The sequence below is a fragment of the Rhyacophila brunnea genome, unplaced genomic scaffold (genome assembly GCF_057557595.1).
Source record: "Rhyacophila brunnea isolate RB1 unplaced genomic scaffold, BYU_Rbru_1.0 scaffold_5, whole genome shotgun sequence".
NCBI lineage: Eukaryota > Metazoa > Arthropoda > Insecta > Trichoptera > Rhyacophilidae > Rhyacophila > Rhyacophila brunnea.
The window spans coordinates 9,497,985-9,523,766 of NW_028233170.1; the positions used below are offsets into that span (position 1 = coordinate 9,497,985).

General features: G+C 33.6%; 1 protein-coding gene across 1 annotated transcript in view; it reads right to left on the minus strand.

Moving 5' to 3' along the window:
• Nucleotides 1–25,782, minus strand: part of LOC147066011 (dipeptidase 1-like) — a 255,481-nt gene that overhangs the window by 24,705 nt on the left and 204,994 nt on the right. The window contains exon 5 of the mRNA XM_085955713.1: nucleotides 14,426–14,687. Within this exon, the coding sequence (XP_085811839.1) occupies nucleotides 14,426–14,687 (262 nt within the window). The remainder of the gene's footprint in view (nucleotides 1–14,425; nucleotides 14,688–25,782) is intronic.

The window sequence follows — 25,782 nt, forward strand, 5'->3', positions numbered from 1 at the left end:
TTGAAACGATGTTCATCTAAAACGTGCAGGTTGAAACAGAGACAAAAAGGGTTCCCCTGTTCCAATTTTGTAACTTGTTGTGTAACTAATTAAAATTAAGGAAGTTCAGAGAATTGAAAATAAAAAAACAACATTGAAGTAACTTTAACACAGTTTTGTAATGTGGATGTTTAGTCAAAATTATCCGAATCGTGTATGTATGTGTTTTTATCAATGTATGTGTAGGTAATCACGCTTAATTGACAGTATGTATTTACAAAGTAATATTTAAAATAAATACGCAAGACTTGTATAGCTAATTGAAAACAACAGTAAGATTTGTGAAACAGTCGATTTTGAGATAAGTATGCGAATCGATTGAATGAATCACTGCTTTAAAAATATTGTAATACTTAACGGCCCACGTGCGCCACGTAGGTCAAAATGGAGATTTTATGGTATTTGCACTGCCATCGGAACTCGCAGATTAGTGCTATGGGTCGTGTTTGTTAGGTCACAATGCAATGTGTGCAATTGTTTATTTCACTAATTGCAATATTTCACCATATAATGTTAACATTAATTTTACTAATGGTTTTATAAATGCGTTTAAAAATTAATAAATCTAAAAGATCTTAACACTACTGCACATGGATGAACTGAAATATGATTGTATTCTAAAACATTAGATCGAGAGGTTTAAAAGAATACTATTTTATGTAATAAAAATACTTTATGCAGTCATCAAATGTTTAAAAATAATTATAAAGGATAGTAAGGCTTCAAAATCATATAAATAGATTATCTACAATGTTTAAGGAATGTCCAGGATTATGCTCTGAAAATACCATAAGATCTCCATTTTGACCTATGTGGCGCACGTGGGCCCTTAAAAGAACAATACCAATGTAACTTCAAAAAACACTGTGGGATAACTGAAATAACCCACTGTTAATAGTGTTATCTTTTTATATGTGTATATAAAAAATCTCGTGCCCGGAAACTTGTACGTGTGCAACTCGCCGTAACACACTACACCGTGAAATGTTATATCGGAAATATATGGCCGTATATTAAAGACCGTCTAACCTCTTTGGGTTATATAGTACGGACATAAAATTCATGTCAAAATAAAACACGGTTCTTGTTTACACTTTACAGGTAGCCAGCAGCAAACAATTTTTGAAAATAGTCGATATACTGGATTATTTGTTAGTTTAGGTTAGGTTTTCATTCTTAACTTCAGGAATTTTGCCAAAGTCAGCTATGAAAATTGAGTAAATGTTCATATTGAATCTAATAAAATTGGAGATCTCTTTCCGCTAAGAAAGCTCACAGCAAACTGTGTCGCGGTGAAATGTTTTACGCACAATTTACATGTAACCAAATAATCTTACTATTACAAGATACTACAGAAAAAAAAAAACGTATATTTAACGATTTGATTTGTGTGAAGCAAACGTTAATGTTGAATTATCTCGAAAGTAGTATTTTCGACATATCCCATTGTTGCTTTCAGATAGCATTATGTGTAATCACTATTTACGAGGTTTTGTGCATAAAAATATGACATAACATACTAATATGAATTTCACAATACAATACGTATGCACCATTTTGTCGATTGACACTTCTCTTCGATCGATTCACACATGTATACTATGTGTTATGATAATGCGTCACATATTTTAAAAGAAACAAGTATAATATCAAAAAATATTTAAAAAACAAAAAAATCGGCTTTGCTACGCGATTTTACGCTTTTCAGATACCTACCAATCTGTCAAAAATCGTATTAAAGCGTAAGGCGATTAGGACGTTTCAATACGTATTTTTAAACTACCCGTTTGAAATTTTCCAATATATTATGTATACTTACGTCAGTTATAACGTACAGTATTTTTAACCTAAAAATAAATAAATGTCTCCACTGATTACTACGCACATATTAATAATACCTATTCTAATATAATAACACTTCACTGCAAAACATGTGTCAGAGAATCGTAAGCTGTCATAGACTAATATGTAATATATAATAGTCTAATAATAATATTATACTCCGACAATAAGGGTTATGTGAGATGAAATCAAATTTATGACATAATTTTGAAGTGATCTAATTAATTATTGTCGGTCTAAATCCATTGTTATTATTACTAGTAAGCAGTAACAATTGACGTATTGGAAACCAACATTATTTATTTTGTGAAATACATACGGACAGTAGTGCTAAAAAAAGTGGTTCAAAATTGGACCTCTACTTACACATATAATTTTTAAAATAATTTAATTTAAAATCTTATTTTCAGTAAATTATAATAACATAATATATCATCATAATTATTTTCTGGCGTCGATCTACTGCTGAATGAAGGCGACTCTTATCTTCTTTCACTTTTAATCGGTCTGTTCTTCGCAATTACGTACATCGATCGAACTCTATCCAGCTGATTTTAGGGCGTCCTGTGGCCATTTATTTGCCCTTGAGTACCAACCACTGTATGACCAGATTTGTCCAGCGGTTATTCACTCGCCAAGCGATATGTCCAGCCTATTGTCATAGTATCCTGCAATTCCATATAGGCTTATGGACGTTTGATATCTTTCGACACCAGAGCCGTCAAAAGCAGCTACATTTAAATTCTCTCTTTCATTACTGAAAGCTCTAAAAAAGCACTATAACAATCTTCTGATTAAAATATATCATTCTAGTGTATTTCCGATTTAAAATCAGATCATAATAAATACTAACGGTGTAATAAACTTGTGGGTAAAAAAATATCTACAGTCACGCATTATTCAATTATTGCATACGTAAAAAGATATAGAATATGCATTCTTCCGCCGCGCCTCGGATCGAAAACATATTCCTTCCATTTCTTAATCGTTACCATACATGACACTCGACGTAAAAATTTTCAATTTAGAACCGACCTAAAGTGAGTGATATTTATCCGACATAGATTTCCTAAAAGAATTTAGCAAATTAATAGGTAAGAAGTTATAAGTCTTCTCTCCAGTTTTAAAATGCACAACAGTCACTATTTGAAATGTCTCAAATAATAAACATGACATGAATTCTTTCTTTTATAGACGATTACTTGTCTCACTAAGTTTTTGTTTTGTTTTATTATTTCTTTGAAACAAAATGGCTGAAATAACTGAATTAACCAATATTATAGTCAAACAAAGTGCCCTTATTGAAAAACTTATGAAAAAAGTGGAGAGTATTGAGGAATTCCTCAAAATAAATTCATTTAAATTAAATAATGCAACTCCCAGTGACTCTAATACAGTGTGTACTTCGCCAGTAATTAAGTCCGTCGTAATTAGTGACAATACAGTAAAACCAATTACCACGGTAAGTTCAAAATCGACGATTGAAACGCGCGCGCAAACGAAGCGCCTAGCATCGACCAAACAACAAATCGATGCAAATTCAAAAAATGCCGCGTTAGAACGATTGCGTCCTGGAAAGGAAAATTATCCTGCACTCGGGGTTATCCCAGCAGTCGCCCCAGAAGAGGATTCCTCATCGTCACCCGAGGCCTCACAACCGAAACCACCAGCTGAAGGTTTACCTACGCCTGGGATTGTTGATGCATGGGCCACCGTTGCACGGAAGCGGCGTGTTGCGGTTCGGGGAAACCTCGCTGGACGAGCGAAAACTGTTGTGAAGCAGTATCACATCTGCCCGCTTCACAGAGATACAACAACGGCTGATGTTTTAACCTATTTAAATAAGTTGTGTACCGCTGATTTCACAGTCGTGAAAATTAAATCAAGGGGGGACTACGCATCCTTCAAGGTAGGTATCCCTTCTGATGTCACGGACACTGTTTTGAGGGCGGATAACTGGCCACGCCACTCATTCATAAAAGAATGGGTGTCGAGAGTGGAAACTCTACGGTTGCCGGTTAGCTGACTTCGGAACAGTCACCGTTCAAATAAACTGTTTTTTTACTATCGGAATGTTCGCGGCTTGAAGACAAAATCTGTGGAATTTTTGAACGGCGTATTAGCTGACGACTTTGACGTCATAGCGTTAACTGAAACGTGGTTTAATGACAGTGTTTTCAGTCGTGAATATTTTGGTGGTGATTATGCTGTCTTTAGAAGGGATCGAGACTCCGGAACAGGCCTCAGGCAGGGAGGAGGCTGCCTCCTGGGAGTTAGAAATATGGAAGGGTTGCAGGCCGAACGTTTTCGTATTTTGGTGACTTCTAACGAGGACTGTTGGGTTAAACTAACCTGTAACGGAGAAACTGTCTACGTTTGTGTCGTGCATTTTCCTCCAGCAAGTGAAGTGGAGGCGTATAAACTTTGTGTTGAAAAAATGTTATCTAGTATCGTCGTATTTGGGGATAAGAGGGTTATTGTGATGGGAGATTTTAACCTAAACTCAGCGCGCAGCGGTGAAAGGGTCAAGAGTGAACTGGAATTTCTGTGTGCTGTTTTCGGATTTTCCCAGTACAATGATATTCTTAACTCTAAAGGTGGACTTCTGGATAGGATTTTCAGTAACGCTATTTTATCAATTTTGCGATGTACATTACCTTTGATACGAGAGGATGTGTACCACCCTACATTGGTTTTTTTACACGTATTTCATGCGATTCGCCCGCTGCGAACAGAAATTCCCTCACACGAAGCTAATTTGTGTGGGGGATGGAAGTTTGATGGTGGAAATTTCAAGTTGCTTTACTCTTTAATGAGTGAAGTAGATTGGAGTGAGTTGCGTGAGATTTTTGATGTGAATGAGGCGGTACAATACTTTTATAATGTTGTATATAATGTATTTAATAAATGTTTTTCAAGGAAGTCACTATATCGAGGTGGAAGACGATATCCGAAGTGGTTTTCTCGGGAGATTATTAGAGACATTAGAGTCAAACACTACTATCATACAGCCTGGAAGGCTAAGCATGGTCAGCATGACTATGAAATGTTTGGCCTTTATCGTATGAGAGTGAGACAAGCTGTTCGGCTGGCCTATCGAACATATATGGAATCGGTAAAGGATTGCATTCGCGAAAATCCTAAATCGTTTTGGGATTATATAAAATCATTAAGAAAGGATGGTGGATTTGCCAATTCGATGACTTGGAAGGGCGAAGAGGTGACTGAACATAGAATGGCAGAAGCATTTGCTGGTCATTTCAGGTCCGTCTACGCAAGTAGTAGTCCGAATCTGGATGTCGCCTCAACGTCAAGAAAACGATCGTGCGGTGCCCAATTCGTTTACATCTTCCCAATTGATGAAGGTGACGTGTTTAGATTTATTAAAAAACTTAAGGGGGGGTTTAAAAAAATACTATTTTATGTAACAAAAATACTTTATGCAGTCATCAAATGTTTAAAATAACTATAAAGGATAATAAGGCTTCAAAATTATATAAATAGATTATCTACAACGTTTAAGGAATGTCCAGAATCATGGTTTGAAAATACAATAAAAACTCAATTTCGACCTACGACGAGCACGTGGGCCGTTAAGAATACTTGCTCTTTGGGACCGGATAACGTCCCTACATTATTTTTAAAGGGGTGTGTTGATTTTGTCAAAGGCCAACTTGCATATATATATAATCTTACAATGGAGACAGGTATCTTTCCGGAAATATGGAAGATGTCGAAGGTGACTCCAATTTATAAGAGTGGTACAGAGTCGTCAGTAGAAAACTACAGGCCGGTAGCTGTTCTCTCTGCACCAGCAAAAGTTTTGGAGATGATCATGCACAGCATGATTTCTCCAAAAATTGAGTCATTTATAATGAATGAACAGCATGGATTTAGAGCAGGCCGATCAACGGAAACCAACCTGATGGTATTCACTGATTATGTGTCGTCAGTACTAGATAGAGGCAGCCAGGTTGACTGTTCTTACAATGATTTCTCGAAGGCATTTGACAGAGTCGATCACGATATTCTAATGGAAAAACTCCAACTTATTGGATTGTCGGATCGATTTTTGAAGCTATTCGGGAGTTATTTTAGGAACCGTGAATAATACGTTTCGTACGGCCTTTATCAGTCACAGACCTTTTACACATTTTCTGGTGTCCCCCAGGGCTCAAACTTAGGGCCATTGCTGTTCACGATTTTCATAAATGACATAGCATTGGTAATTAAAAATGCTATGTTTTTGTTGTTTGCTGACGACTTGAAACTCTTCATGGAAGTTGTCACCTTGGACGATTGTCGTCAACTCCAACTTGACATAGATAATATATTAGATTGGGGCAGGCGTAACAAACTGGACTTCAATATTGATAAATGCAATGTTTTATCGTTTACTAAAGCCTCACGAGTATTGTTTTTCCAGTACTCGATGCATGGCAGAGTTCTCTCGCGAATATCATCTGTAAGGGATCTTAGAATTACGTTTGACGGTAAACTGACGTTTAGTGGTCATAAAGATACCATTTGTAAAAAGGCGCTAAAGATGTTGGGCTTTGTCTTGCGTACTTCCCGGGTCTTTTCGGATGTTACGGTACTAAAAATTCTCTATGACTCCTTAGTTAGAAGCAGACTTGAGAGTGGGTCTGTCGTTTGGGCCCCGCATCAGTTGAAGTACGGCATTATGGTGGAGAGAGTCCAAAAGAAATTTTTAAGACTCCTTTACTTTCGGCTGTATGGATATTATCCGTGGCTCTATCCGACTGATTTTCTCTTAGGGATGCTTACATACTGTAGCTTAAAATTTGGAAGGGATCTTTATTTAGCTTCAAACTTATACGCGGCGTAAATGTGAACTCTGCCATTCTTGGTGGTGTTGGTTTGTGTGTCTCTGATAATTACCTTAGGAATCGAGGGCATCCGTTATTTGTTTTCCCACGGTGCAGAACTAACCTGCCATTAGTAATGCCAATTGGGAGGGCAATAACCATGTTTAATGAAATCGCTTCGGATATTGATATATTCTAGTTACGTGAGGGTGAATTTAGGTGGACGTTGTTTTTAAATTCTTAAAATAGGGTCTGCTTAAGGGGGGACATGCTCGTCGAAGGTCAAAATTGAGTTTTTATTGTATTTTCAAACCATGATCCTGGACACTCCTTAAACGTTGTAGATAATCTATTTCTATAATTTTGAAGCCTTATTATCCTTTATAGTTATTTTAAACATTTGATGACTGCATAAAGTATTTTTTTAAATAAAATAGTATTCTTTTAAACCTCTCGCTCTAATGTTTTAGAATATAGTCATATTTCGGTACATAACTGAGCAGTGGTGTTAAGATTTTTTACGTTTATTAATTTTTAAACGCATTTATGAAACCATTAGTATAATTTATTACGAGATAATTTTTGTAAAATATTCACGATAAAAAATTATATTGATAATCTCTGTGATCCCAAATTTGACAAGAATTAGGCATTCTATTATTCAAAAAATTAGCAAGATTAACACATTTGAAGATGATTTTAAAGATATTTATTATAAGATATGTCTTTGACCATTCAACTGTGATAAACATCTTATGTATAATGATTGCTTTATAATAATTATTGACCTAAGAATAAGGTAGTGTTTTTTTGAAATACGCCATTTCTTTTGTCATTCCCTAGTGGTTAAGCTACAACATACGGCCGTAGCCATAAATTGACAAATTATAATTAAAGTAGGAAGTAAAATTATGTTAACGTGCGTGTTTGAACATGTACCTAACCGAATTTTTTTTTATTTTTTTTTAAACGGTACATGTTCAAACACGCGCGTTAATATCATTTTACTCCCTACTTCAATTATAGTTTGTCAATTTATGGCTACGGCCGTATGTTGTAGCTTAACCACTGGGGAATGACAAAAGAAATTGCATATTTCAAAAAAACACTACCTTATTCTTAGGTCAATAATTATTATAAAGCAATCATTATTCATAAGATGTTTATCACACTTGAATGGTCAAAGACATAGCTTATAATAAATATCTTTAAAATCATCTTCAAATGTGTAAATCTTGCCGATTTTTTGAATAATAAAATGCCTAGTTCTTGTCAAATTTGGGATCACAGAGATTATCAATATAATTTTTTATCGTGAATATTTTACAAAAAATATCTCGTAATAAATTATACTAATGGTTTCATAAATGCGTTTAAAAATTAATAAACGTAAAAAATCTTAACACCACTGCACAGTTATGTACCGAAATATGACTATATTCTAAAACATTAGAGCGAGAGGTTTAAAAGAATACTATTATATGTAACAAAAATATTTTATGCAGTCATCAAATGTTTAAAATAACTATAAAAGATAATAAGGCTTCAAAATTATAGAAATAGATTATTTACAACGTTTAAGGAGTGTCCAGGATCATGGTTTGAAAATACTATAAAAACTCAATTTTGACCTACGACGAGCACGTGGGCCGTTAACTCATCCGGTGTACTTCCTTGTACCTATATACTTAATATTTTTTGTATTTACACATTTATACTGTACATAAAACTGTTTTAATAATATTTCTTTGTTTCTAAATGTCATGTTGTGAACGTCTTAAACTTATAATTTGTAATGTAAAATAAATAAATAAATTGAATAAAAAATTTAATAAAAATTATGATAAAAGGCATTTAAATTAGTTTGTTTCACCTGCATACGTCAAATCTATATCAGTTTTAGCCGACAATAGGTTCAACGGATATGACGTATTGGTTTGCGTATCATTGCCTCAGTTGACAAACTCAATTGAATTCTGTAATACAACGGTATGAAATATGAATGCAAATTAATTGAAACAATGCATTGCATACTCCATTGATCTAGTAACTTTATGATAATAATTCATAATAGATATATGGATTACTGAACATCATTCAATGTTATAATAGTAATGTGTTTATATTTATGTACAAAGCTTTTGTACAGGTCCGGATTAATAGGGTACACGTGTTTAAATACAAAAGTTTTACAGAAAATCGTTTTCATAATAAACACTACTTGTGACTTTTTCAAAAGATAGAAGTTTATATGAATATTTAGTATTTTGATTTATTGTTTATTTATCCAATTTTCAGAGGTTATTATTTAATAAATTAACGCAAACAAAATATTAAAAGTTTGCGCCAAAATATCGAAGAAATAAATGTGAGTGAAAGGAAGGAAGGACGATAAGTCTTAAAAATAAAAAAAAAATAGTTAAATATGTCCATATTTCCATAAACCATACTACAATTATTAATATGCAGAAATGAGAAAAAGATGAGTCGAATCAGCGCTTCTGAATTAAGTACTATATTCCATACAATGGATTTTCCGTTCAAAATGGCCGAAAAACCAATCTTAGACTTAACGTCTTCTTTCATTCGTACACAGAAAATTGGTAATCGTCTGTTTTCACATAATATCTACTATATCGTTATAATATTTAACTATTGATAAGATATTTTATTTTTTGATTCAATTCAAAATTATATCTCTAAGAGTGGACTATATACCTACAATTGAAATATTACTCCGCAAGACGTCTATCAAATTGTGTGTCAGATTTATTAGTCATGCGATGTCTCGCTAAGTGACATGACGTTGGCTCCACGATATACATTTTCATCCGCCGTATTAAAATGTTAAACACAACATTACTAAATTATTACAATGAATATTAATTCTATGCAAATTAATTAATGCATAAATACATTGGACGCTAAAGACGCGCCCAGGGCGTAACGTGGCCATTTGATATAATTACCATGATATTTAAATGTGGTAATTAAAATGTAATTATCTAGTCAGCAGTCAATGTGAATGTCTAATATCCATCTCTCCATATCACATTGTTTTACCCTTTTGAACATATTTTTAATTTAAGGCTCACGTTTCATACCCATACGATACAATATAGCGAAAAGTGTTTAACCAACGTGTGCTACTAGTGATCACGTATGCAAAAAATTGACCGTTAATGTATGAGTAAACCATTTTTTTAAGTAGTGCAACGTAGCACGGACAGGTGCATGTTAGGCGTAACGCAAAATACTATAAAATAAACAAATGGATAAGGAGGCAGACAAGATTACGCGATAAGTCGCTACGCAGAAAAATAGTCTGAACATGACGCTCGGAGAGTGGATAACGGCTGGACAAATACCGCCATACTGTGTTACCCAGGAGGCACTAAACGATCACACGGACGAGGCCTTCATCCAGCAATAGATTGGGTAATTGTGCCGCAGAGGTGGACACGAGCTTTTATATTTTTTTTTACGAAAACAGTTTATTCCATGTAGACAATTATAATAAATACCCTTTTCTCTCGGCGCATCGGCTTTTCGATCCAATAATCGTTAATTGAAAATTTGAAATTTTCGTACATTTTGATACACCATTATCACAAACTAAGATTATATGAGGTAATATTAGGTTGGGGTAGGTTAGAGTAGGTTAGGTTAGGTTAGGTTTGGTTTGGTCTAAAAAGAAAGTTGTAAAATCTCAAGTCCACCTCTGCGGCATATTTACCGTAGATTGATCCAAGATGATGGTGATGATATCATATTATTTGTAACCTATCTAAGCATCGACATCTAAAATGACGAATAATGGAGTTCATTAAAAATCGCGAGCACCAATGGAAGATAAAAGTCCAAATGCGCTGACTTATCACTAAAGGTTTTGCCATGTGTAATCCCATGAAATGAAGTACTGTGGAGTCATATTATGTAGACAGGTATGGGTTGTATCCAAGAAGTTCCTTTCTATCTCCTATTTGACATAATTGTTCAATCTATATTCATTGACAGTTGATATACATGCTGTTATTTCAAAGAACGAGGACATATTTTTAAAGAAAGAGAATATAAAAATATGACGCAAATCCAGTCGCCGGTGTAGGTCTCTGGACTGTAACACGTAAAGCCCCTTTCGTCAACCCGGTTCTGCTTTAGTATTCTAATACTATATTTTAAACAATATTCTAGTGTTTAAAGCTAAAATAACAATACGGAATTGTACTGTAGGGCTTAGCATGGAATCTCACCATATTATATGATTTATCATAATATATTTAAGTACAAAATAATGTATGCTACTATGTAAGAAAGGCGTGTTTCATGATTCACACAATTCAGTTGACGGCGCAAGCCATAGGTCAATCAACCAAGAGAAATTTACCAGCTATCAAATTTCGTAATAACACATTGCTTTCTTGATAAATAAGAATTACTTAGCAACATTGTAACGAAGAATGCGTGATTAAGCATTGCATTGCCATATAAAGCAATCCGGAAATATGCTAAACTATCAGATTTGCTTGTACCTAGGCAACTTATACAGTAAACAAGTGACATGTGGTCACCGGTCAACGCTCTTGACCTCAGATGAACCTTCTTTGTTATAAATTTGTATAAAAGCTCAGAGCGGGGCAAATCTGATATCACACGTCGTAAAATCCTGTTAAACTACAGTCAAATCTCTGCTCGTCGATTCAGTTAATTTTCATAGAAAAATTCATAGAAACACGCCAGCCTAACTTAACTTTGTCAATTTAATATCATTAAAATATATCGTCTGTAACTATTGTATCAATTAATATTGTTGGGGGGATTAAATTGTATTTACTCAAACACGCATCCACCTTCGATTTATTGAAGTCCATCTACCTACCTCATCATCCTCATCATTCCCCTACCAATAGTACAATATACTCATGCTATTTTATTTATTTGAGTGGTTACATTCAATGATCGACTAGTCACTCCTAACCTAATCGTGTATAGAATATTGAAATATCCCCCATGCCTTACCCCCGTTTCAGACGGGACACCGGTGTCGCGCTCGTATTTATAATAAGGAGTCCTTTGTATTAGAATAAAGCAGCCATTGTATTATGTTTATGAACACCCAAATCTAATGAGTCAACGCATAATGTCGCGATATAAATTATAACATAAAATTGGCTGCGGTCATAAAAACATCTGTATCGGCGGCTTGAGAATGTAGCGGCCGACGGAAAAGTGTACCATACACGGTTTGACTCAATAGCTCGGGGCGTTCATAAACCTAATACAAAGACCCTTTTATTCGAATACAAATGCCTCCTTATTATATACGAGCGCGACACCGGTGTCGCGTCTGAAACCGGCCTTAGGGGTCGTGAAATTAGCACTATAAATAGTCAGCTCTTTATTTTACTATGACATAAAACTGGTCATATATTAAGTGCCGGGTGAAATTCTCTTCCAAGAACATGCAAAAATTATATCTATTAATAATGAAATGTGAGTATGCCTGGAACAATATTGATGAAATTTACACAGATTATAGAAATAAATCAGACAACATTAATTTTATTTAGCTTTGAGAGTTTGGCCGCCATATTGATATTTAATCGGCTTCCAATTGCAAAGTATTAAGTTCAACTACGAATTTTTATTCAGTAGGTACCATAAAAATATATGTAAGCTGAAAATCAATCGAGAATTAAAAAGAAAGTTGGAATATTGGTTGGAAACTTGGTTTTTTATATGCTTCCAAATGGAAAATATCAAATTTAACTTCAAATTAATATTCAACGCTATGAAATGTATATTTGAACTGAAAGTCAATCAAATCAAACGAGACTAGAGATAGTAAATAAAGTTGAAATTTTTGCAACCATCTTGTTTTATATGTCAAAAATGAAATTTAAAATTGGAACTTCGCAGAAAACCCGCATGCATTTCATGCTGGCTAATCTAAAATTTCGTACAACCAATGAAATCATTTTACAAGTTTTGTATGAAAAACTATTATATTATATCAATTTGTAATACAAAATTTATTTCATTTTATTTATTTGCCTACAGGTTAATTACTCGTTACTCCAAAGGGCTGTGACAATTTATGAGCACTACTGTATCAAAATTCAATTTGAGGGAGTGAGTTTGCCTGCTTGTAACTTGATTGATAAGGAATGCATTTTCAGAACCCATAGCTACTTGCTCGGTTAAGTCTGTATGAAGTTTCCTTATTTGGAATTTTAACGGACACAATAATTTATATAAGGAAAATAACCATACGGTAACTCTGACTTCGGGCAAAAAATACAATAAAATAGTAATAATAATAAAGCGGTACAAAAGCGATTTCGTAAGCATGTCAATTTTAAAGCTTACTGTTATGATTTATCTAATTCTATTTTGACCGCTGCAACTTTTATAGTGCCATCTTTGGAAAGTCGACGTTCTATATCTGATCAATATTTTCTTTTTAAAATTATCAATGGTTTTGTTGACTCGCCAAACCCACTCGAAAGGGTGGGTTTCCATTGACCATCAAGATTTACGCGAAACCAAACTTTGTACCATATCAGTCATAGCGGTTCTAATTATGCACAAAACTCTTTTATTCGGCGCTCTTGTTTAAATTATAATATGTATTTCTCCACCGTTGATCCTTTTAATAATTCACCTGTTTCATTTAAACGCGCTATCTCCAAAATTTTGTATAAATAGATATATTATACTTATATATATATATATATATATTATGTTACTTTTTTGTATATAATTTAATTATTTATTATTCTTCCTCATTTTTTTTTCATGTAATTTCTTTATATTTATGTTATTCTTACTCTATATCTTGTTATATTTAACTATATTATTATTATAATGTATAAATGGAAACTTTTCTGGTTGCAATAACTTTTCATTATTAAATTTTAAATTTTTGTAATCAAAATGTAACTGTTTGTTTCCTTAATAAAAATAATAATAAAAAAAAAAACATTCGAGTTAGTGATCGGGCACGTCAGTCATCAGTGTTTGACGTAACCTTGGCTTGATAAAGGCTTGGACAATGTCTCCAATGCTGCCAAAGAGTGTGTTAAAAAAGCGATCCATGCGCTGTAGATTACACATAGGGCGAGGCGCAAGACGTGGTGAATGACAGAGGGAATTGACGCGATTTTGTGTTTACACTATACTATGCTCTAATCCTAGAGCTTCTTAACAGGGTGAAGTAAGTTTGTAAGTAAATATAGGTATAGTCTATTTTATTTTGTTAACTGTCAATTCATGGTGGAACTGCATTGTATTGTTGTTTTTATTTAATAACATGCATTTTTTTGTAGTAATTATTGTGGAATAAGTACTACAAAAAAAAATTGCGTTTTATTAAATAAAAACAACAATACATAGCTCTATAGTCATTTAAGGATGACTATGCGCCAATTTTTTTGGAAAGACAAAGAGATGACAGGAAAATGCGTATTTATAAAGCTTGGCTAAGACCATTTTTGACAAGTATGGGGTCGATACGAGAGTAAAGGGAGTCAAATAAATTAGCTAATTTTGGAACGCACATGCCGAAGGAATTTGAAATAGAATCCCACTGCTTCTCTCCTCTTTATTGTGTCAGTGATTTTATTTATATGTGTATTTCTATGTTGTATTCCTGCCAATGGATGATTAAAATCTATTGATAAAATAATATGATAGCGGCATTGAATATAACTCACCGACAGCATCGGCGACCGTGGCAGTGTTCTTGCAGGCCAGAAACTGCGAGTAGAAGTTGACCATGACAAGTCCTCGATTGGCAGCCACTCTTCTAAGAACAGTATCAGGTACGTTTCTCGAAGAGTTGCAGAGCGCATGCGCCGAAGAGTGGGAGAAGAGCGTTGGAGCGATGCTCACGTCCAAAGCTGCCCGCATGGTGCTGCGTGACACGTGTGACAGATCCACCATCATTCCCAGACGGTTCATCTCTTTGATTATCAGCTGTGAAAGAAACAAAAATAAAACTTTAACATACGCAGATATTTTCATCTTTCCTTTGATTATCACTGACGAATGACGTGTTACTTCACGAACTCGAGCAGTATTTGTAACGTGTTCGTACCAGTGTAGCTTCTAAAAATTAAAAGAGGAAATGGTAACCCTGTGTAGGTAATTATATTTTTCTGTGATGTTAACATATAAAAAAAGATTTTTAGAAGCTTTCTTATTTTCTCTCTGACCTCTTGATTTGAACGGAGAAAAGAGACTCCTCAAGTTTAGTTGTTTTGCGAGTGTATCTTTATGTTATTATAATAAAAATATAATATAACATCAACTGGTAGAAAAGGTTAATGAGGTCAGTAATTCTTATGGTTTAAAAATGAGCCACAAGAAGACAAAACTATTACTAGTATCAAAAACAGCGACACCAGACACCAACACAAATTTTGTCATTAACAGCGAACCAATCGAACGTGTGACCCATTATAAATAATTAGGTACATGGGTCAATGAGAAATGGGACCTCAGTCTTGGTCTCAGGAAATAAAAACTAGAATTGAGATCGCAAGGAGCGCCTTTCTCAAAGTGAGACGCCTCCTTAGCAATCGAGATCTTAACCTAGGTCTGAGACTGCGTATGGTACGTTGTTATGTGCTCTCAATTCTTTTCTATGGTATGGAAGTATGGATGCTAAAACCAAGAGATGTCACGGAGACTTGAAGCATTCGAGATGTGGCTGTATAGACGCATCCTCAAAATTCCTTGGACTGACCGGGTGACAAATGTTGAAGTTCTCAATCGAATGGGTAAGGACCGAGAAGTTCTACGTAGTATCGAAACCAGGAAACTACAATACCTCGGCCACATTATGAGAGGACAAAAATACAGCATTCCTCAACTTGTCATTCAAGGAAAGATCAATGGGAAGCGTAGCAGAGGACGGCGCCGCATTTCGTGGCTTAAGAACCTCCGTGATTGGTACGAGTGCAGCTCCATCGAACTGTTCCGGGTAGCAGACAACAAAGATAAGATCGCCTTGATGGTGGCCAACCTCCGCTAGGGGATGGCACAATAAGAAGAAGATATATAAGGATATCGACAGCTTAATCTGCAAACCAGCTAACTGCACATTTTACCAAAAATTGATGACATTTTGTTAGAAAGCATGTTTTCTATGCTCACACGAAATTTCAAATTCTTAATCCTATAAATAAATGCGTTATCGTTATTCACACAAAAAAAACCAACTGCAGGTACCAAATTTCCAATATCGCAAATGGAACAACACTCCGCTTTTTATATATTTTTTTCTTTATATATAAAAGGGAAGCTAAAATAGTGTATTAATAAATTCATAGTGCAGCTTATTTGTAAAATAAAATATTTCCAACAGTATTTTTGGTATTGTTAAATTCTGCTCGATAGTTAATTTATTAAGTTTTTTCTTCTCTCTGAACAATTTACCTAAATGGAGTTAGCTGGTTTGCAGAACAGTTTATATATTATTAGATATATAATATTTATTATATATTTTTTTATAATATTTAGATATTATAAATTTTATTTACCATTAAATATTCGCCACTAGGACGGAGGGTCACTAATAATAATAAAAACATCAATTAGGTATTCAACCACGATTTCAGATAAGTCAAACAATGCGCTCAACTGCTTATAAAATCCACGACTGATTGGTGAAAAGCATTCGTGTAAAATGTAATAATTATTGTCTTCCAAAAATTGAACTACTTCTTAGTCAGTAAAGACAACATAATCGAACCATAATTAATCTAGTTGTTCGTCAATATTTTTACAGTCATTGTAAAATTTTTTAATATGTTAATATAAATACATTCAGCTTCTGCATTTTTTAATACCGATAATACCGGTGTTTTTTTTAATTTTTAAATCCAGTATTTCAGTATAAAATTAAGTAATAAATAACCAATCAAAAATGTTATGTTACTTCATATTTATCGATTTTTTGCCTTCCCGCCTTTTTCTAAACGGTGCTAATAGGTACGCCAGTTGCTTCGTTTGCCGATTTAACAATAATATATTTCAAATTGTACTGTTTTTCGTAACTTTTAAATATTTGGTCACATTAAAAACTATTATGTCTCGTGCTTGTCTTTGTAAAGGTTTTTTGCAATACCCTGTGAATATACTATTGGATCGTGTAAAACAGACTTATCACACAGAAATGCAGTGTTACACATACCTACTCTATGCGCATGAAAATATAAGTGTACTTCTGCGCAGGTCTATGCTTAAGATGTTTAGCTATAACATCCGTTTCTCGTAAAAAAAAAAACAAACTCGGTTATTACAGCATCCATCTGTGGAGGCGCTTAATATGCCTCGATAAGGATCAAACATAGTAATTTACTTTATTACTAAACTTGACAAAGTTTACTGTGCGGACACGTGAACCACGTATAGTAAAATTAAAATAATTTTATATGTGGTGAATACCTACCAAGTGATGAAATACTGATTACTCTTATTTGTGTGAAAACTATCTAAAATGACAATGTTAATGAGAATGCGAAATCCCGTACGATGTGTGGCCATATTTTTTCTGTCTTTTCATGTCACTCGTGTGTAAGAATTTGCAATTGGAGGCGCGATCCTTAGATGGTCGTATGTTTGTTTAGGAGGCCTAATTGCCATTCAAGATGCTGGGGATGTCAGGAAGATAAACAAGGGGAAACGTCATCCAAGTTTTGCATACATAAATTTATGTACTTAACTAATTCCGGTTCCTGTTAACTCTTTGTGGAGTGTTATAGTAATTTTGTAATTACAATATTTAAATAAAACACGTACCTACGAAGTACATGATTAGACATAAGTATTTTTTTTAAAATTATATATACATATTATGCATTATTATAAATTCCACTGATGGTTAAGTGGAGATTCTTTTATATTATTTTTAACAATATAATATTCCATATGGCCCAATGACAATAATATAGTGAAACAGTATTGTATTTAGAAGGTAATAGATCATATAATCGCAAACATCCAGGTTTTGAATATATTGTGACCTCACCAGGAATCAAACCAAGAGTCCAGGATGAAAGGTCAGAGTCTTACGCACTGGGCTACGTAGGCCGTAGGATAAATATCTTCATTCTGAGTATACCAACATACTAATAGTGAAACACTTGTTCTATACAATAATATTTTTTCGTAGAGTAATAAAGCAGGTAATCCCATCTCTGTCACTAAGAGCACGTATATGATAAATAATGGAATGGCGGAATTTTTTTTGCAAAAAAAAATCATAATTTTAGAGAGTGGAAACAATATAATATCAACTGACATTCACTAAATTGATCCTCCTTCGGGTATAAGCTTGGGACTAGATTCTGTCTGAAAGACAGGAGATTACTGCAAATTTATCTAAGATTAATATTATTCAGTTGAATTTTATTAATTCTTGTAATAAAACTAGTTTCAGAATTGCAAATTATTATAAATTGCCTGCTCAATCGAATGTTAGCTTACCCAAAATTCTAAGAAGGGAAAAAGTCGACCCAGACGGTAGAAGCGGGAAGGGGTGATGATTAGAGATTATCGTCACTTTACGCTCACCTGATGTCACGCAGGTAAGAAGTCGATCGGTTGCACCCATGCCGGCCGTATTTATAAATTTACATTAGTATTACTTATTGTATGCGCTGTAATTGTAATTCCCGAATAAATAAATACCTCTCTGCCATATTTTTTCGTTAATTACTTATTGGATTTTTTCATCACCAGTAATGAGACTACCTATAACCATACGAATAATTTTTAATCTAGCAAACGTTGTTTTTTAATTGTTAATAAGAAGCAAGCAGAATTGCTTAAAACAGAAATGTGAAAGAAAATACGTATAAGTAAAAGATTTAAAAAATCAATAAGATGTCACTCTAGGGAGGTTTATTTTATATATTTTGTGTCTGTTTCACTTTTGTACTGACTTATATTCATTTGTTTACTTCTTCTCAGACAACGTTAAATCATATAACAAAGTATATAAATAATTGGCCGCATATAATAAATAGCTGGAAAATACAAATATTACTTAAGTGTTTTTCCGATTTTCAAAGTTCCGCAATTTACATGGAAAGCCGAGAAAATGATTACAAATAGCTAAAAGGAAAAAGAAACACCCTAGCAATGTTTGCGAATAAATTGCAACAAAATACCCGGCAAGTTGCAAGAATGTTGCAAATATCTCGGAACAACCGACATTTCCCGATTTTTGCAGTTTTCTCTCCTGGTAAGTATGCAATATCATAATATTTTTCTCGTAGCGATAAAATTCCACTGCACCGTCAAAATAGCCGTTCAAATCTATTGCCATATAACAAAAAATGTGTCGCAATTTTATGACATTTACCCGGCATACTTGTTTACCATAAAAACTAGTATTTTTAAAAGGATCTCTTCCCTATCTCTTTGTACGGATTTTTAATATCTTATAAAAAAGACCTTTGACGATATAGCCTCACATGAGCCAGGGCTTACTCAAGACATAATAAAGGCGTAAATTGGGAATAAAAAAATGTGTTCATACATTTTATATTCGTCCCTTTTAAAGCCGCGCAAGAATGTATGGAGACGTTTGTTAGTTCGCCCTATCGGTATTTCCGACAGAACGAAGACGTACGACTTTTTTATAACACTCAATAAAATTATCGTGAAATAGATAAGGTAAAAAAACAATCGTTGGGATAGTATAATATATAATATTTATGGTCATGTTTTTTTCTTACTTTATGGCACTCTGTCTTCCGTAGGGATTGCTAAACGTTAGTGCACAGTCATCCATACGTGCCAGGTGACTGATCAATTGCAAGCCGTTGGATTTTGATAAATCTGACGACATCGCCAGCGGCCTGATGCATTCCTCCATAAGATTTTGTACCCTACTTATCCCAGTGTAGGTTTTATTTTTCGTTTAGTTTTTTTTAAATTTTATCACTAGAACAGGCTTAGCATGACCACCACAAGGGGAGAGGGCTGACAGGGCTCTAAGTCCAAGAGCCCTGGCGTTGCGAGTCGTCTAAATAAGTGAGATAAACGTACGTCACAAATTTTCTCTAACAATAAAAAAGTCGTCTGAGGCCCTATTTTCTTTTAATAAGGGTTATATTTTAAAATATATGATTGTGCGCTGTAAATTTTAATTGTGTCATTACTTTATAACTCCATAATTCAAGTTGATGTAAGTATTAAAAATACACTAAATCCCTTTTTCCAATTTTATTGTAACGCCATTTGGAAAACGTCAGTGTTGAGCGTCAGACTGCCGTTAACCTTGGCAATAGGTAGGGGGGTGGGGGGCGAAAAAGATCATAGCCTTGGAGCCCACTTCAGAATGTGGGAACAATGAGGCTCAATTACATTAGTATAGAAATAGTGAAACAGTAGTGTGGTAATAAAAAAAATCATATATATGTTGTCATCTCACGGAGAATCGAACATGGAACTGCCGGTATGAGAAACCAATAGCCTATGCATTGTGCAAGAGGTGTTATCTCTGTCATAAAGTTTAAAAAGCTTAAACAGGCGCATATGCAACAAAAACCAATTACTTATTGCACTGTTAATTTATTCAGTAGACTTATCACGCAGAAAAAAAATCAGGGAGGCTTCCAAACAAGTTAAAAATTGGACAAATATGACAGGAAACACATAAATCCGTGCGTAGTTTATACAAATAAATTAAATACAAATAAAAGTAACTTTCTAATTTACAAAAAAAAATGGAGGTTACTGTTTTCTTAATAACTATGCGGATTCTGAAAATAAATGCAGGGTGTACCTACCTACTGGAAAGACGTAAGACATTTGAAAGTTGAAAGCGGCAGCAATGAATCGTCCGTAATGGAGAAAAATTCTGTGTGCATCCAAAAAACCACGAAACTCATGACATAATAGGTATTGAATAATTTACTATTTGAAAAATTTACTTTGAAAGAGTGGTGGAAGGCGGAAAATCGTTCGTTTGAAATATAAAACGAATTACTCAGGGTGCAGCATTCGTTATTCAGGCTTCTCGAAGTGCACTAACATTGGCGCTGCACCTCTACATACATTCAATCCTCTGCTCGCCGCAACGAAATAATCGTTTGAAGAAATTACCGTCATAAAAAGAAGGTTGAACTTTTGTCTTTGACAGGGTAGGCGGTGGGAATTATATTTTCCTTTAAGCAGAATAACGAATAAAGGTATTTTGAAAATAATAAATAATTTTAAACCACCTTAGAAACGTACCAATTACACAAGTCTTTAATGAATTATTATACCAACACACGAATTACAAATGTAAAATTCTTTGAACATACATAACTTGAAAACACCTCAGGTGTATACCCACTAGATCATATTTGAAAAAAAATACGAAACTCGACGGGTTTTGAACCCGTATAACCATTGGTTTCGCGCCAATCTGTGCATTAACCAATTATGCTACGAGCCTCCTATATAATTACGACAATTTAAGCTAGTAGGCCATACATGAAATGCTTATCAATTTGCATAGGTAAAATAATTGCAAAATGTATAGTAGGTATTGTTACTATTTAATTCTATAGTCAGCCAATGTAGTCTTATGACAGTAGTATAATAGTGGTAAAAGAGTAGTGCAATTTTGGCAACAAAAGAATCACAGAAATACTTAGGCTTAAGAATATCATTATAGTCAATATATTGTGAGGTCACCGGGAACGAACCCGGAGCCCCAACATGAAAAACCAGTGCATTACGGATTGGATTTTGAGGGCCATCCATAATTCAACTAATAGTTTAATTGACATTAAAATCACAGTTCAATATAGTTCGGCTCTGGTTAAAGTCTGGTATAGTAGAGTGCCCTTTTCTGTATAACTCTTATGTGAAAAATTCACCAGGCCGTATCTAACATATGTAATAAGAAAGAGAAATGTTGGGATACGCCTTTTGCGGTATCGTATTTATTATTATGTATTTTTTAATAATATTGCCAACTATAGGTAGGTATAAGCCATACGAAAATATTACACTTAGGTGTTAAGTTAACATTTATCAGTATACTTAATCAAATTTAATATAACCAAGATATTCTTTTTATACAGTAACACCACTTTGGACAAATTGCTATATATTACACAGTTTAATAAATCCAAAAATATGTACCTATATAAAGGTAATAAAAAATAGAAAACATAATAATCGATATGTTCCCGGTATAAGATAAACTGTAAAACAATATTATTCGAAGCTATTTGTGAAAACGTGCATGGTTGATGAATAATAATTATTTCATATGGATCACTCGCATGATAGGCAAAAACATGTTACACTTTATCCGTTATGCGATGGGGTATATTGAAGATCGCTAATTTGTTGGTGAAACTGGTGGGAACATGATATTTAAATTAACTCAAGAGGAAGCAGATATAAATGTTTAAAAGAAATCCTCTTATATTAAATAGGGATTGTATTAGTAACATATCGACACCTCCTACGTAGAGTATTGTAACTTCAAAATCGCAACTTTACAGGAGAGCGGTTTAAAGATACAAAAGCTTGGTGTAAGTCGACCTTTTGAATGTTTTGCACCAAATTTGGGATGTCAATTGTAAATTATAAATAGATTTGTTTTGCATTAAAGGATATCTAATATTTTCTGTGGTTAATCATAAAATGCAGTTTTAATATTATAGTGCGGAAAAGAATTTGATCCAAATATTGTATAAACCACATACAATAGTTTACGGCGGAACCTCTTACATGCATTTAGTTGTATTTGATACTTATCATAATTTACGTCGTCATGGTTTTGGTGAAATATATTGTATATGTTAGATACAATCCTTCACCTAGGATTTTTTGCATATTTAAAATCATAATTCGGTAATAATAATAATTAAAATTTATGGTATGGGTCGTCAGATAGGTAGGTTGGAAAAAATACTCTATATAAAATTACTTTTATTGTCATTTAATAAAACATTAAATAAATTTAAGACTTTCAAGACATGATAAAAATTAAACATACAGAAAAAAACAGAGAAGAAATAATTTCAATCAAAAATCCAATTCAAGGAAGTATGTAAATATTGAAATAAAATTAAAAGCAAAAAAAAAAAATTAAAATCACTTAAAACCGACGTTTTTGGTTAAATAATATATCAAATATCAAAGGAAAATCAGACAAGAGAATTACAATGGGTGATTAAGTGGAAGGGTGCACTTCAGGTTAAAATATAAGTGAAACTGAAAAAGAAATCATTCTGCAACTATATTTTTAGTTTGGAATTAATTTTCAATTATATGATGCGAAAAAAGAAGCATGCACAATTTAAACCGAAAAGAGATTTTTTACACTGACATACCTATTAATTATTAAGCTGATTTTATTTTCATCCTACAAAAACACAATTTGCTATAGGTGTTCGTATTTACAAATAATAAAATCAATCTTCCTCAGAAACTGCTGGTGGAATTTCAGTGGTAGGTATTAACAGGTATAAAATTACTGAAAAACTCAATATAACGCTCAGGAATGATTCCATTGCTGCACATATGCAGTAAATCATCTGTCTTAGCTTTTGGAATTGGCAATATTTGTGAATAAAGAACCTTTACCGAAAATGAAGTTTCTCGTTGCGTGTGCTATGTGTTACTTTTCACGACCATGGTCGAGTAGACAGTGCTGGACAAGTCGCACTTGTAATTAATCTTAAACGGATCATTGTGATTTACATTAATTTGTATAAGTCCATATATGATAATTTAATAGAGCTCTGAAATCAAACATACTACGTGATTGATCTCTACCACATCATCAGGTTTTCCTTCTTGTTTTGTCCATCCAACTAAACAGTACCATTCTGGAGGTGCAAAAATTTGTTTGTTTGTCGAACATATTTCAATCAGGGCTTGAACGCAGTCCTCTTCATTTTGCGTACGTCCCCTTTCCAAAAATGTGTGCTTTACATTAACATTGTATTTATGGACCAAATACAGTCATGTTAAAGTCATAAACAATGCGATTTCTGTTCTGGCCTATATTGTTAGAGCAAAATTTGAATTCTTTTGCTTATTGACCACAATAAGTAAGCAACTTGAGTCCTCATTTGCACCTCGTTTGCCTTCAGCTTCCTGCTATATGTATCATGTAGCTACCTTTTGTGTAAATTGAAAAACTGTGAAATTTCAAACTGATATTTTACGTTTATAATAAAATGTACTTACTCAAATTTTCGTGAAGGGCATTCAAAATTCGCAGATACAATTTTGCCGTGTAATGATTGAACATCATTTTTATCAAATAATCTTAACTGACGAGCAAGGTTCTTGCCATAAACTGGGAGTTGCTCCGTGGATGCTACTCAGACTTGTAAGTTTTTTAAAATGTGACATTGGTCACACTGGTCCTTTTTAGGGACATAGTGACACAACACAATTTAAAATTTTCATTGATTATAAATAATAATTGATACTGCCTTTCTGTTGAGCTTTATGTGTGTATATTATGGGCTCATACCATTCATTATATAGTTTAAATAAATGGGTAAAATCCAGGTCGCCATCTAAGTAAAGTTTGCTTGATCGCTGTCGAACATAATCTGATTCGACCGGTTGGATGGACTTAACATGGTCGGAAACACTGGTATTCATATCTTCAGTTAATACAACATTGCAATTTTTGTGTCGACTTCGTTGATCAGGTGTTAAAACGGCGGTTTCATTATCCACCTTGTCCAAAGCTGTGAATACGAATTGGTCACAAATAGAGAATGTAGCTAGAAACTTTTTTTGCGGACCTTAACCAGCTCCATGTTATTTTCATTTTGAGATTTCGTCAGATGATATTTAATGGTAAAACTTCACCGCAACTGAGTTTCAGTAAAAATTCTGCGTTGCTTTTCATTTATCGCTAATTTAGCAACATATTACCACTTTTATTTCGATCACCCAAAACCTTAACCATTATAATTGAGGTTTTAAAAAAAATGATTATAAAGCATTATAAATCTCATAATTTATGATAACAGTACCTCTTGAGGTGATTTTTCACAAAAATAGCTCTATATTTTATAATATATCCAATTACTTTTACTGTTAATCTTTTCGAGAGAATGTAGTCTGTTTGTATCAGCAACGCTGGCACTAGTCTCATCATCGTCACAAATAATGTCTAAAAGTTCCATTATCATATTTTAATCAGCATCTGAAGGCAGTGATGACTCTGTAAAAAGCAAAACAACTAAATAAACATGAATTTATAAAAGTTATCACGCGTATAATGTTGCAACTAAAATTGTATGTCGCCGTATAATATGATAAGTACTACATACAATTTATTTTACTAAAATAAGCACGACGTAAATTATTATTATAAGTGATAGATACAATATTTTTTTTCAGTTTTTTCCGACGTAATATATGGTAAATATTACATACAATAATAGTTACAAGTAAAGAAACGACGTAGACAATGGTAAGTATAACTTACGATACTTTTTGTTGTCATACGACCTTTAATCTTACCTTGAATCATAAAGTCACAGTTTCCCTGGGTAGAATTTATTTCGTCCATTGTTGTTTTACTATTATTATCCGTTTCTATAATATTATACGCTGTACTATTAATTGTCCCATCTGGCCTAATCACACATTTTTGTGCACGCATAGATTTTCTATCAATTTTTGTATTCTTGACACTAAAGTCCTGTAGGGGCGGATATATTGCGCAATATTTATTGACATTGTCTAGATCTCTTCATTATGGTATTTAATATTTACCAAACCACACAAAAATACAATATAATTGAAATTTCACAGTGGTAGCGGTTTGTCACCTCCCGTCCGAAGTGAAGTATCGTAATTAGCAGTAACAATACACCCGCGCGGCAAGATCTCCGCGCGTTTCCCGCGTATAGTATTGCTAAATACGTTACCATACTTCACGTCGGAAAAATTTCAAGAAATTTGAGATACAATAATATGCAATGCTTGAAAATCGCACTTATAATACGAATTTTGAAATTCTGTAAATTGCATCATATGTAATACGAGTGGATACGAAAAATGAAAAAAAGTGAAA